This window comes from Trachurus trachurus (assembly GCF_905171665.1).
Source record: "Trachurus trachurus genome assembly, chromosome: 16".
In the NCBI taxonomy this organism is placed as follows: Eukaryota; Metazoa; Chordata; class Actinopteri; order Carangiformes; family Carangidae; genus Trachurus; species Trachurus trachurus.
The window spans coordinates 25,347,873-25,362,823 of NC_139902.1; the positions used below are offsets into that span (position 1 = coordinate 25,347,873).

General features: G+C 40.7%; 2 protein-coding genes across 5 annotated transcripts in view; both read left to right on the top strand.

Moving 5' to 3' along the window:
- Positions 1-2,548, top strand: part of rims2a (regulating synaptic membrane exocytosis 2a) — a gene marked incomplete at both ends in the record, with an annotated part of 135,094 nt that extends 132,546 nt beyond the window's left edge. For all 4 annotated transcript variants that reach the window (XM_083990457.1, XM_083990456.1, XM_083990459.1 and 1 more), the window contains 5 exons: positions 1,233-1,374; positions 1,657-1,769; positions 1,880-1,981; positions 2,085-2,224; positions 2,345-2,548. In XM_083990457.1, coding sequence (XP_083846583.1) covers positions 1,233-1,374; positions 1,657-1,769; positions 1,880-1,981; positions 2,085-2,224; positions 2,345-2,548 — 701 coding nt within the window. The remainder of the gene's footprint in view (positions 1-1,232; positions 1,375-1,656; positions 1,770-1,879; positions 1,982-2,084; positions 2,225-2,344) is intronic.
- Positions 2,549-6,388: 3,840 nt separating this feature from the next.
- dcstamp (dendrocyte expressed seven transmembrane protein) lies at positions 6,389-8,012 on the top strand (the record flags this gene model as incomplete). The annotated part of the gene is made up of 3 exons (XM_083989273.1): positions 6,389-7,435; positions 7,522-7,854; positions 7,953-8,012. 3 exons carry the CDS (start codon positions 6,389-6,391, stop codon positions 8,010-8,012), a joined length of 1,440 nt encoding a protein of 479 aa, XP_083845399.1.
- Between the last annotated feature and the right edge of the window lie 6,939 nt (positions 8,013-14,951).

Sequence of the window (14,951 nt, forward strand, 5' to 3'; positions counted from 1 at the left end):
ACAGCAGGCCCCACACAGGCCGCAAAATGCTGCTGGATCAGGACTGATGTAGCCTTCTAGACCTCTAGATTCACCCCATTCAAACTGGGAAATTAGAAGGTAAAGGCTACATAAGATCTCTGAATAGGTAGCTGATTGTTTGTCATTACTCTGCACCTGGAGGTCGCAAACACTGACCTGACATTAGCTCAGTGTTATTACTTTTGTTTGGCTTTGCACTGATCATCTGACCCCTGGGAAATAACACGCTGCCCTCATTTTGCATTAATTAGATTACAGGTGAGAATGAAGAAATGCCAACCATGACTGTAATAGGTGCAATAATAGTAATGGTTTGATAATGAAGCTTTGATTGCACCAGAGCTGCTCAAACATTTTTTTTCTCAGAGAATATACACATTTCTTCAGAGGCCTGTTTAACAGAGATGAATATGAAGTGTTTGAGTGTCTTTTAAGCTGCTAAGTGCTAAGCATCTTCGGTGTTTGTTGTGATGAGTGAAGGCGGATTTTCTAATCTCTCTCTTAACGGGATATTAAATGACACATCGTACTGTAGCGATGGTGCGTGTTTGTGTGTTGCTGTGTGCGTGCTCATCACCAGGCGCGTTTCGAGCGGCGAAGTGTTTCATACCAATGTGTAGGTATGTTGTACGTCTGCCAGAGGCGCAGCCACGTGACCCCACGGCACGGCGCGCAAGGCTGTGAGGCAGACTGGGTGGAGATGAGCTGCAGCGGGGCTAATGGGGGGAGTCAGCTGTCATATGGGATCAAGTTGGGATGGGGATGTTTGTAGGTGGAACGTACTGTAGACTGGATGTGGTTCCCACTAGACCCCCGTGGGCAGTCAGGAGCGCAGACCAGAGGAGGTCTGAACATGATGTTCTGCTCAACAAAGAGCCACAGTTTGTGTAGCGCTTGATTGGATTTGATGACCTTGTTTAATTGTCACAGTGGAATGACTGTGTGATCCCTCCCAGAATAAACTACACTATATTGTGTGCAGTGATGAATTGTAGTTGAATTTAGTGTTGTCTTGTTTTGTTTTTGTTCTCCATGTAAAGTGATTCTTCATGAGTCAATGAAAGCATCGCTATGTCAGAAATAATAATCCACGCGAAGGCAACTGAACGCAACATGAGTCACAAAGTGATTCAGTGTCATGGACTGACAGTCTATATCCCTCTCTCTCTCTCTCTCTTCCTTCCTTGTTGCATGTGTCAACCTCTGTGCAGAAGCAGGAGGTAAGAAGTTGCGCAGCACGATCCAGAGGAGTACAGAGACGGGCCTGGCGGTGGAGATGAGGAGCAGGATGACTCGGCAGGCGAGCCGGGAGTCCACGGACGGCAGCATGAACAGCTACAGCTCCGAGGGAAAGTAAGGAGACGAGGACTCACACTGTAGACAATCACAAAGCTGCTACTCACGTTTGACTGGGAGGAGTTTACACACACACACACACACACACACACACACATACACAACTGGCCAGCATTTCTAAACTTTGATTACTCAGATCAGTCTCACTTTTTCTGAATAACGTGAATAATCACAGCCACCCACCTGCCCTAAAGCATTGTCTTTAATCCACATGACCATAACGAGCGTGAAGCATGTATGTAACTCTAATTTGTGTGTGTGTGTGTGTGTGTGTTTCAGTCTGATCTTCCCCGGGGTGAGGCTCTCCTCAGACGCTCAGTTCAGTGACTTCCTGGATGGCCTGGGTCCTGCCCAGCTGGTTGGACGACAGACGTTGGCTACTCCACCAATGGGTGAGAACATCAGTCCCTTTTATTTATTATTATTTATTTATTTATATAAATTTTTTTCCCTGTGTACGCTATTAAAACACATTAATCACTACTGTATGATTGCTGTCCAGGTGACATCCAGATAGGCATGGTGGATAAGAAAGGAGCACTGGAAGTGGAGATCATCAGAGCCCGTGGCCTTGTGGGAAAACCAGGTTCCAAGGCACTGCCAGGTGATTTTATCTCTCACACATTTACCACAGGCTGTAAATAAATGTAAATAAATCATGAGTAGGCTAATAGTGGTTGTAACATCTCGTCTCTTTCTCTTCTCAGCACCATATGTCAAGGTCTACCTTTTGGAGAATGGAGCCTGCATAGCCAAAAAGAAAACAAAAGTAGCAAGAAAAACCTTGGATCCTCTTTACCAGCAGCAACTGCCGTTTGAAGAGAGTCCAGGAGGGAAGGTTTTACAGGTAAGAGAATAATCCCCTCCCTCCTCCTCTTTTAATTAGTCTTACACTAATCAAAATGAAAACATAACTGAAACATACTGAATTAAGCTAAGTTTCTTTTCTCTGTGTTCCTCCCTGCAGGTCATCGTATGGGGAGACTATGGACGTATGGACCATAAATCATTCATGGGAGCAGTTCAGATACTGTTAGATGAGCTGGACCTGTCCAACATGGTGATTGGCTGGTTCAAGCTCTTTCCTCCTTCCTCACTGGTGGACCCTACTCTGGCCCCACTGACAAGAAGAGCTTCCCAATCCTCACTGGACAGTTTCTCTCGATCATAGCAGCGTGTGGACTGATAGCGTTGTTGTAGCAGCCAGTGTTGCGATTACAGGTCACGCCCCCCGGTTACACTGCATGCTTGATGTTGTGTCTTCTGAGCCTGTTTCTAGGGGTGCAAACGTGATCCTGTGTTTTGAGCAAAAACGTCGCACACATCGTGCACATGGCGAAGCGTGTTGCAAGCGCCTGGCGGCCGGGATTGCCGGGTGTTGTTGTTGTTGTTTGGAGGAAGCTGGAATGAACTCCTTAGCACGAGGAATCTGTCAGTTCCAGGTTTTCATCCAATTCGAAGCCATGGGGGTCAGTACTGGGAACCGCTAAACGAGTTCTACAGAAGCCCTTTTCGAATGAAAATAAATGTTTTGCTTTGATTTTTTTTTTTTTTTTCATTTGTTTAGGTTTTTTTTTTTTTTTCTTTCTAAATGTCAATGTACTTGTATCTGAAGGGGGTGATAGTGTTTCTAACCATATGCTTGGTCACGCCACGCCAACAGACCTAGCTGTGTAGATGGAGTTTTGGAGACCATCACTTTGGGTGAGGTGTGTCCCAGCTTGTGTCCACACTCCCCCAAAACCTAAAAGAAATGCCCCACACACTCCAGGTTTATGTACTGAATCAAACCGCACTGGTAAATCACCAGAAAGACTTCGACATTAATCAGAGGCAATATTGAAGTGGCTACCATCAACACTCCAGATTTAACAATAACAACCCAAACCCCATGAAAAAGATGTACAATCTACCATCATTCTTTCTCTGTTGATATATTGTATGAAAATTAAATGAGAAAAAAATATTTTTTTCCTTTTTAGTTGATTTGCATGGACACAAATTTAGCTGAATAAAAAAAAAAGAAAATTATTTTCTTGAGGCTGCAACTTGCAAAAAAGATGAAAAATAAATAAAACAGATCAGCCATTTTCAACAATTTATATTATTTTTAAAGATAAATTTCACTAGTGCATGGTTTTCAAGGGGAGTGAATGCAACATCGTGATAAAAAAAAAGACATTGTTTATCATTCTTTAGACCATTCGTGAGTCTGTGTTTTGCAGACATGCAGATAAGGGAAACTTAAAGGAAACTTTTGGAGTTATTTAACAGAAAATGTTTATGTGACAAAAAGTGATAATGAAAATAAATGTAAATTATTTATTTCATTGTAAAAAGGCTCAGGCCTTATAAAGATAAACATTATGTGCAAATTGTACATGTTTCTCTTTCTTCCTTGTCCCAGGGTACCTCTCATTGTACTATTCATTGCTACCATTGTTCAGTCCCCTGATATTGTCCAGATTTTAGGACTGTTGGTTATTTTACAGTTCTGTATTGTTTCAGTATGTATTTTATTTTGGATTTGATTTGTTTAACAAGCATGTTGAAAAGGATTTTCTGCAACATGGCTTGGGCACACCTTACAGTAACTCAGCATGTTTTGATAAAGATGATATTTGGAATTTTTGCAGTTTCTTGTACAGTGCATGTCAACTTCATTACTTTTCTCCCTCCCCCTTAAATTGAACTCTACAGCAAATTAGTTCTTGGTCTTCCACGGCCAGTTATCAAAGTTTTAACAAAAACATTCCACCCCCAAAAGTCATATTTTCTTTCAGGTTTTTGAGAAAAAAAAAAGTGACAAGGAAAATATTTTATATTTAATGGAGGTTTACGAAACAGTTGTGATTGCAAGTGTATTTTATTCCAGTATTGTTGACGAACATGCAAAAATAATCTGTATTGGTACAGCAAGAGGTCTATACCTAATCAAGAGGCAGCAAACATGCAAGAGACGTGTGTTGCTGTGGTTTAATTTTACAGGCACTGTTTGTGAAGATGAGCTAATCACAAGTTCAAATAACAAGGGATATTGCCACAGAAAATGTTTTTTTTTCTTGTTTTAATGAAAATGAAATTAATTTACTATATTTTTGTTAGTTTTATTTAAAAGCCAAGACCAGTTTATTTTTTATTTTCTATTTTTAGTAATTGAAAATACTTCTCATGTCTGGGAAGTATATGAATCTTATAGTTGCAGTATGTCTGAATGAAATTGAGGCATTGAGGCATTATTCCTTTTCCATACGACGATAATGCATTTTAATGCTCAAGAAAACCTTATCGCTGTTACAGGCTACAGCATATATTTTCATTTCAATTTTCATTGTACATACATTTAGATGTCAGAATTTGAATAAACAAGCTACCATGAATTGATAGACTGATAGACTCTTTTGGAACAGGAAGAATGCCTCACATGATGACAAAGACATATGTTATTTATCCTTTTGAATGCCTTTTAATTTTCTCTTTTTGGTGCAATGTGTTAATGCCAAGGCTATGTCTTGGTTAAGTATGGTTGAGTACAGAGATTTATGTAAGTTATTTTTCAAATTAAAAATAAAAAATGATATTACACTGATGCCAAGTGTTGGGTGATATAAGTATCTCTACAGAAATACACCAAGTCGATAAAAAACCAAAGCCTGAGACCGTTAAACCAGAGGATGGGTCAAGTTACAAGCACATTGTTATCCTCAGCTGAACCTTAGTCATGCAGAGTCGGTTGAAATCTGAAATTGAAACCAGAAGGCTGAAGACATGTAGCTACTTCCCAGAAAATAACAACTCTACAGCCCTGCTAGCAGCTCTGTCAGCCTGCACACAGCTGTGTTTTAAGCTAAATGCTAACATGTTCACAATGACGATGCCGTAAATCAATAATTTATCCATCCCCCCATTATCTACACACCTTTTATAGTATGGCAGGGAAATGTGTCAGCATGTTATAATGCCTGGCAATCCAACAGCTGATCACAGTCACGTAACATACAGCAGCTGAGGTAGTTTGTGGTTGTGTTATGTGTTATTTAAGTACAGTATGATCTGTCTTCAGAGGTTTTAAGTTTGAATATTAAAACTTAAAAACAAAATAGGCACACACACAATTTTTTTAAATTTACATTTTCATATAGAAAATTTTAAATGTTCAAATTTCATTAGTTGACATGAGCCTATGTGCTTATATAGAAGATGTTATTCTGATAATCCAAAAGCATCCCAAAATTGATATAGGTTACACGTTTCACTGTGCCAGAATGGGATGATGGACATTAACATGTCATGTTACGGTTACATTACATTCTAAGTTTCTGAATGAAACAGTTTCTCATGCCTTATAAGTAAACAAAAAACCTCACCACAGCTTTTCATGGTGAAGCCGCTGACGTCTGAAACCTGCTGTCTACTGTACATCAGATGATTATTTCCCCTTTTCAAAACTCTGACCTGTATTCTACGAAACAGTCTCTCTATGAATTAATTCAACCTTGATTTTTATATTCAAATTCCAATATGACAGTATCATCTCATGAATGACCGATTCTCACCCTCATGTCTCAATGCCGTTCATTGCCACCTATCATATTTAATATTTTATAGCATTCATTAAGTTTGCTGTGGCTGGATCATGCCAAGTAACCTGTACTTATAGGAGCAAAATCCTCAATACAATACCAGAGTTTTAGACCAAAAGCAGTATGACACACCGCCAGGATCCAGCCTCATATTAGCTAGTGTTTGCTTCTGCTTTTAGGGGGAAAAAAATAGCTATGACTAGGATATGACAAGTGAGGTTTTAGAGAAGTTCCTGTTTTAGCTATATATAAGGAGACTGCAGACAACATGCATAAGTCTAGACACCCTGATGTGTGCAGCACAGTTTGTGCTTGTGATTTTCTTAAACTACAGATTTTTCGTAGAGAAACCAAACTTTTTATTTTTATCCCCTGTTTTTGCCAAATTTGGTCTCCAGTTTCCAGTGTTTTCCCACACTATCTGCAGGATGCTGCTCTCATGGACTGCAGTAAAACAGAGCCTGGAAAATGTTGGTTTCCAGGCTTTGGATGTTTTCACCACTGGTAAAAGGGACAGCTTTCAGAAAACTCTCCTTCTCCTGCTGACCTGTAGCTTCTCCAGCCTCCTGCTCAGCACCCTGCTCTATTTCTACCTCCTCTTCCACCTGGACTATGAGACAGAAGTGGCTGGAGGGATCACCGGCTGCTTTGGGACATTACTGACTGTCGCTCTCTTCTTATCCAAGAGAGTAAGATGCTTAGGGACCCTGTTTGTGATCTCCGTCTTCATGAAGAAGAGTCGGAACTTGCTGCTCACCGCTGGCACCAGCCTCATGGTCCTTAAAAATATTGACAACACCTTGCAGAACCTAACGGGCCTCCTTCGGAGTGTGATCTGCAACCTGAAGGCGAAGAAAGAAGCCATCACTGCTCCATTCAGTAACTACGTCAAGATGTTGAAGTGGATCGGGAGCATCCTCAAAGGGGTTACAGACCTGGGAGTGGTGAACGTGGACTCCAAGCTCAAGGTTACACCCAGACTGGAGTCGGAAAAATTCAGGGAGAAACTGAGTGAGGCAGAGCAGAGGCTGAACGAGACTGTGAAATATGCACAGGCCATTGTGAGTAACATCTCCTCGGTGACAGACAGGATGTTTCCTGCCATCAGCTTCCTCGTTCTCATGACGTTCATAGCCTTGCACGTAAAAAGGTACTGCAGTGACATGAAATATAAGAACAGGTTCATCAGCAGCAGATTTGTTCGTTTTGACGAGAAGCAGAAGGGGGAAGGAAAGCCTCACATCCTCCCCCTCACACCAGAGGAGGAAAAGCTGTACACCACCATCCCCTCCACCCGACCCACCAGCAAAGAGGGGAGAACTGTGCTGAAGTTTGGCGTTTCAGTTGCTGCTCATTTTCTAGTCTGGGTCATATTTATAACAGTGGATGCTTTATTGTACTGCTTTGTTGATATTGTAACAACAAAGTTATCAGAGCTGGAACCGTTTCATGTCCCACTTTTAATGAGCGTTAAAGTAAGTAGAGTATGTTTGTAGCCTATTTTATCTTAAGATTTATTTCTGTCAGAGCCACAACTGATCACTCATTCCTTTATTTGCAGCGGATTGCGACTGTAATCGGTTTATCGTTCACTGAGGAAAACCAACACGAAGACTTTTCCTACTCTGTGACCTTGTTTGAAAAGAAGTGTCTTCCTAAACCCAGGCTGCTCTTCTACAACTCCGTATTCCCACTGGCTGTCATCCTGCTCACCTTGGTCACCATGGCCCTGATGGCAGCCAAAATGTCCCAGCTGAGGCTCATGGTCTGTGAGCGATTCTTTTCCACGGCAGCGGAGGACAGAGTTGAGTACCTGCACGCCAAAATCCTCAGAAAGAGACTGAAAAGGAGGAAGGAGAAAACCACCTGCAGCCTAACATCAATCATCCTTAAGGTTTGTAATACCATATATACTGTACCACAAGAAATGATTTAAAAATAAGCTGGAAGTGTCATCTCAAATATTCTGTTTGTTTTTTCCTCTCTCATCAGGCCCATTTCTGGTGCCCACTGCTCTTTCGTCCCAAAGAGGATCCACAAGGCATCGTGTGAGGAAAGGAACTGTTCTGCTATGTACATGACTTTTTCAGTCACACCAGAGGCTCTAGTACCGATAGCAATGGTCCTTTAGTCGGTCAGACTAACAGCTACTGTATGGAAAAAGCTTTTGATCACTGTGATGCTACAGACCTTACAGTATGTATGACCACCATTATATACTATAATACAGGCTCCATCCATGATGTGCAGAAATGGATTATAATGACTCTGGTGATCATATGGCTATTTTCTAGCACCAACACCAGTACGGACTGGCTATTTCACTGTTGAGTAATTGCCTGAAATTACGAATTGTCAAGTGATGTTCAGGGTTATAGACGTGAGATGTGTACAGTGTATTGCAGTGTAGTCAGTGTATCACCTGCAGTAGATTCAGATTAACACCCTAAGTTAGCAGAAGGAGCTTGGAGTTGCTTTCAAACAGCCCTTCCTTTAGGAACGGTTTAACTGCTGTATCCTTACACACAAGAGCACATACGCTTAAATTCTTTCAGACAGCTGATCTGTAATGTACGTAATACTGTGCTTCAGTCAGTGCAGTAATATAATCAGTACAGCTTCTGACTGTATACACAGATGCTATGTTTAAGTACCTCACATAACTTCATGTGTAACGATCCCAACACTACAGAAGGAGGTAAGGAAGAACATTTACTGTACTGTGCTCCTTACAGGATATTGTTGGTAATAGACAGAGACATGTAAAACTGTTTGCAGCTGTAACTATAACTGGGGTTGGGCTGAAAAATGACACACACAGTAAACTGACCAGCACAGATACAGTAATGTAAAATAATTAATGTTCTGGATGACTGGTAGTGGATGGGGCTTATCAGAAGCCCTTGTGTGTGAAGTGCTCACAAGTAGCAGAAGAATAGTTTGACTTTGATGAGCTAAGGCTGGAATGAGACAGACATAAGCACCTTTCTCATCTCTTCTTGTGTTGAATCATCTACCTCCAGACGTGTTTTCTTTTTAGACAACAAGAAAACAAACCTGTAATAAACACCACTTGGACTGGACACTCATGGAGCCTATATGTCTGCCACACAGCTCCTGGCAGTCAGCCCTCAGTTTTATTACCTCATGTCATTACTTTCCTTTTCTCTTACACACACAGACAGCGAGTGTATAGCTATGTGAAATGATGCCAATAAGTCTCATCACAAGTGTTGATGTACTGGATTTTTCCTCCACAGCCACCACGAGTCTCAACAACTGTTGCCATTAATTATTTGGTCCCTTCAGGATCAGTTGTGATGACTTTGGTGAACCATTGTTTGTTGGTGAATATCTTAATACATAAACTCATTTTTACTTGCTAACACGAAGATGCTCAATTTGGTGACAAAATAACTAAGACTAAAAAGCTGAAAATTTTTTTTGAATATTTTCTCTGTTAAGTGAATATTTATAATAATAAACATGTGCTGCTCAAATGTGTCACGTTACTCATATACATTATTCTACCTATATTATAACATTGTATTCAGTAAATGAGGATTCATTAAGTTATATCGTATTATATAACAGGTTGGTCTGTCAATTGACAGTAATGGTAACCATGGAGAATGGTGTATAGGAGGAACACCTTCGCACTGATAATAACCAACAGACCATTAAACTGATGGCAACTAGAAAAGTCATTTTCCCTTCAAAGGAACATTACGTACGAATTACATCGATGTCATTATGTAATACAGCAGATGTGAAGAGTCTTTGAAGATCTCTCCAAACTGTATAATCCACAAGATAGCAGGGTACGCTGCATACATTTAGATTAAAGCCACAATGACAACAAGCTAAATATATTAATACTTTATTATGAAATACTGGGACTATTCAAGGCGTTTACAGAGACTCTTCCTTAATTTTATTCCTCAAAGATTGGTTACAAGTCACAGACAATGTGAATCATATTACGTATTAATTCTTCATTTCTGTAAGACTGAGCACCACAGTTTCTACTAAGCTACTGTAACACACAAAGGCAGACTTTGGTATTTTACCTCTAATGCTCCCCTGCAGAGTACAACAGAAATATTTGCTTACATAATCGCAGACAGAAGTCCCCTACATGTGCAGTGAACAGCACTGTCCTCCTCCTGTTTACATACTGTCACTGCTCATTAGTATCGCACAGGTGCTAATGTTCCCACCTGGTACATGGATGTGTCACAGAGTTCAGTTTGAAGTTTTGCTCCATTATAGACTGCAAGAGAAGAGCTGCAGGAATTACTTTGATGCCACTCTCAGGTAAGAAAGTCTTTGTAAAGCATGTGGCAGCTGCAATTAAGAAATTCTACCCCAGAATTTATTTCACACCAGAGAGACTCCATAAAATGTACGGTACTATTTCTGAACTTTGTCCTAGGTGTAAGGTCGCAACAGGAAGTCTTATTCATATGTTCTGGGACTGTGTAAATTTGAAACAATTTTGGGATCATATTCTGGATGCACTCAAGGGCATCACAGGGATTGAGATTCCTCACTCACCAAGATTGATTTTGCCAGGGGATTTATCTGTTTTACCTGCTAACAGGGTAAGGAAAACACGTTTTATTAGGCTATCCCTAATTGCTGGAAATAAATGTATTGCCATACTGTGGAAAAGTGAAAACCCATCCACTGTCTCAATGTGGCTTAAGGTAGTTGCATCATACATGGCCTCTGAAAAAATTATGTTCAATGTGAAAAAGAAACCCCATCTTTTTGAAAAAAGCTGGAGTGACTTTAAAACATATCTGGATAACTTCTCACAGTTAACTAGTTGAGTACTGTCAATGGTGTAGTGGTAGTTGTTGGCTGCTGTTGGTTGTTATCACACCTGTAAGTCCAAGCGAATCATGACCTTTGTTGAATGTAATTTACTGTGCTTTGTACTTTCTTTATATTTTTTATGGTTTTAATTTATTTTTCTATTATTTACTTAAGTACTGTATTTATCTATCATCTACTTTATTATTACTGTTATTATTTTATTTATTTATTTTTCATTATTTTTATTATTAGGGATTAAGGCAAGAGTTGGCCCATGGGCCTGATTTGGGAGGGGGGTGGGTTTGGGTGGCATTTGAAGTTATACTGCTGTTACTGATGCTGTAAACTGTATGGAAAAAATGTTAATAAATAAATTGTTTAAAAAAAAAAAGAAATTCTACCCCAATAACCTGCCCAATAACCAATACACCTGAGCAACTGGGGTAGAGTCGGGGGTGGGGCGGTTATGACATCATTCCAACGATGTCACCATTCTAATGATGTCATCATTCTAATGATGTCATATGGAGGGACACGTGTCACATGATGGAGTTCATGAAACATCAAAGACAAACTGGACATGATCTTATGATGTCATAGCCTCGATGACATCACCTTTTGGAACATTGAAATAAAGGAATACCGTGACGACCACAGCACATATTCTTTCAGTGTTACAAGCGCAGGAAGGATTTTTCAAACACAGCAGTGGGAATTCTTACTACTTTTGTTTGCTAGATAAATAGGCTACTGTAGTTGACAACAATGTGCCTGTCTAAATTGGACGAAATGGACAAATACAGAAACCTCACCACAGAGGCTGTTTTGCCCATAATCAACACATATGTGGAGGGATTCTCTCCCATACAATGGAGTCTGATAATTCAAGGAACTCCTGACTTAGCCACAACAATGGCGCTGACTGATCTGTGTACAGAATTGTTTCAGACAATCTGTACACTCGTCCTGGAGGCCATCAAACCGATGGTCGCTCAGAAATCACCTTATCACACTATCAGACAATCTTTGAAGAGCCTCAATGCAGCTGTGGGCGAGTCTCTGTCCAGTGGCTTTGCTGAGGCTCTTAATGTCCCACAGGAGAAATGTGAGAGCATTGAACAACTGAAAGCACTAGTCGAGAAAGAAGTTTCAGACAAGGTGATTTGCATAGCATCTGCAGCCATCGACTGCCCTGATGGGCAAGTAGACGATGCCGTCAGTTTGTCCATGTCCAGCTCAAAGCCTCCTGATGGAATGGTATCCCATGTTGTCAAATATCTGAAAGGATGTGTAATGAAGCTTACATCCAATTGCCACAAACCATGTTGGTGTCAGTACCGCTCTACTACCTCACCACTCAGTGGCCAAGTGGGTTCAACAGTTCAGACATTTCCATCACCTCAGAGCGTGAAATCAAAGATATCCATCCCCGCAGCCACTGAAGATGTGGCTAACATTCTTGTCAAATGGGCTAGCCAAACATCTGAGCAGGACCAATCTTCAACATCTGACCTCTATGACGGAGCTCTGGATACAGCATCTGATATAGTCGAAATTATAGTAGACGATCTGCATTATGCCAGTAATCAAAATTCTCTTGAATGCAGTGAAGAAAGCAGCTCACCACCACATCATTTTAATGTGGGCATAATTGTTGACATACTGAGAAACTTTTTTTCCTCACGGCTCACCAAAGAGCGCAACTCCAAATGTGTCCAAAAAGAATTTCAAAGGTTCTCACCGATTCTCTTCTCGGATAAATCATACACAGAGCAAACGGCCGAACAGACAGAGTTTTCATCAACAGAAAAATCAACTCACAGTGAAGAAGTCTGCGGTGCAGTCACTGAAATCCAAGACACGATCACAACCATGCTGACCACACTAGAGGAAAATGAAAACATGGAGCTGGTTCCTCCTGAAGCCAGCAGCAGGCAGACTTCAACACATCCAACAACATCTCCTTGTGCAGCTTCATCATGTGAATCCACGACCAATGATGACATCGATGACATGCATTTCGAGAACCGTGTAGACGCATTTTGTCATCGCATTTTGATCGGAAGACAGTCTGCTGAGGAAAAATGTAACAGAGAAATGGACAGGGCTTCACCACGTCGAGTTACTTTCTACAGTCCTCCTGTGGAATCTCCATCGAGTGCTTTCTCCGTCCCTGAACGAAAGGAAGTTGAACCAAAAGACCAACCAAAAGTGTCATCTCATAAGGAGATGCCCAATGACCTCTTGACCGTTCTGCTCCTGAGGCACATTACAGCCCTATCCAAAACCAAAGGATCCAAACAGGACAGAAACATCAAACATATAGTCCACCAACTGACTTGGATGGCAAAGGCTGAGAACAAGGGCAGGATGAAAAATGTCCAACAGGCCGTACTGAAAGACATTAACGAGAAGTTTAACACCCTAGGAGAACTAGCAGAGGTTGCTTCAGCACCATACAACACAGGTTTTGATGAGGTTCTTTTGAAATCTCTCCACGTGAATCTGAATGGCCCCAATGGGCCCAAAAATCGTAAGTGCATAGTGGCCAGGTTTTTCTCAGCACTGGGAAAATGTTTCAGGTCGTGTTGCTGCTGCGTCTCCAACACCACCTACTAGTCTGGTACCCCAGCCTACACCTGAACCCGCACCACCAACACCAATGTGCTGATTCATTCCAACAAATTCCCCCCGTCCCCCTAAAGCATTCATCGTGAAGACCAAAGTTGAATGTTTCTTGAAAACAGGTTTTCTCCGGGTTCTCCGGTTCGCCCACTTCTTTGATAGACTTAAAAAAAAAAACCCCACCAGTATAGGTTATCTTGTGATGTTCTACTTGTACCCATGAAGGTTTAAACAAAACATCCTTGAACCTAAAGATGAATGTTTCTCGAAAACGGGTTTTCTCCGGGTTCTCCGGTTCGCCCACTTCTTTGATAGACTTAAAAAAAAAAAAATCACAAAAGACAGAAATATATGGCACAGGGTAGTGTAGAAATTGATGAAAATTAAATAATTAACCAAAAAATAAACAAAACTAACAATGCCACCTCAGGAATGAACACAGGGGGGAAACAAAGACAGAAAAGAAAGTTATGTGAAAGTTAATAGCTATATCAACGTAATACAAATCAAAAAGAAACAGATGAGTTTAAACTGAAGATGTGGTGTGTGTGGAAAACTAGATATTGGGAAAAAAGAAATCAACGTTACCACGAAAGGCAACTTTACTATCACAATGCTTACAGTAAATGAAAAAAGGATAGAGCCAGTGAATCCCACATAAAAACTAAAAAACACAGCTCCAGAGCTGGGGCCTATGGTGGGTTAGGGATGAGCAAAGTCAAGTCAGAACAAAGCAAATTTATGTAAAACACTGCAAATATCACTGCAAGAAAGCAAAAACAAATCCAACAAAGCAACATCATGTGGGGAATGTGTTCACTCATTTGTATTTTGTTTTTTTCAGGCCAGTGTTTAGTAAAAAATATCATGTATGCTTATACCACTGTCCCTGGGCTGCCTCCACTAGCAGCTCTTTTAATGTTTTTCTTTGCAGATGCAACCTGATATGAAGCTTATTGTCCACTGAGTAATTTTTTTTCCAGTTTTTAAGAGTAATTTTTTTTCTGATTTAAAGAAATTTCAAAATCCTACGAGAAGCTCCGACCTGCAACTAACATTCAACAGCCACTATCCTCTCCATACATCTACAGCGTTAGGCTGTATGCTCCACTTTGAAAAATACAGTCAAGCTATTCCCAGTATTGTTGTGGTACATGTATATACTACAGTAAGAGTGTGTAAAGGTGACCTTCCATTGGTGGTTGATGTTCCCCAGGGAACTTAAAGGCCTTAGTAAGTAATTCAGTTCCAGAAAGGATTAAATTGCATAATTTGCAATGTGATGTAGATTTTCAAAAGAAAAGAAGAAGAAAAGAAAACTACCAAAATCCCGGTTCCATGTTAAATAAAAAATCCCAAAACAAAACAAAAAAACGTAGTAGTAGTAGTAGGTATAGGAGTTGTTGGATTGTGTATTGTGTGAGTTTGATGAGGGACAGGGGACCAGTACTGTTAACCTCCACTGTGTTCACTGAGCAGCTCGCGGCTCTGCCCCGCGGATCTCAAAACAACATGCACTGATAAGTAAAGGTAATGAACCTACCC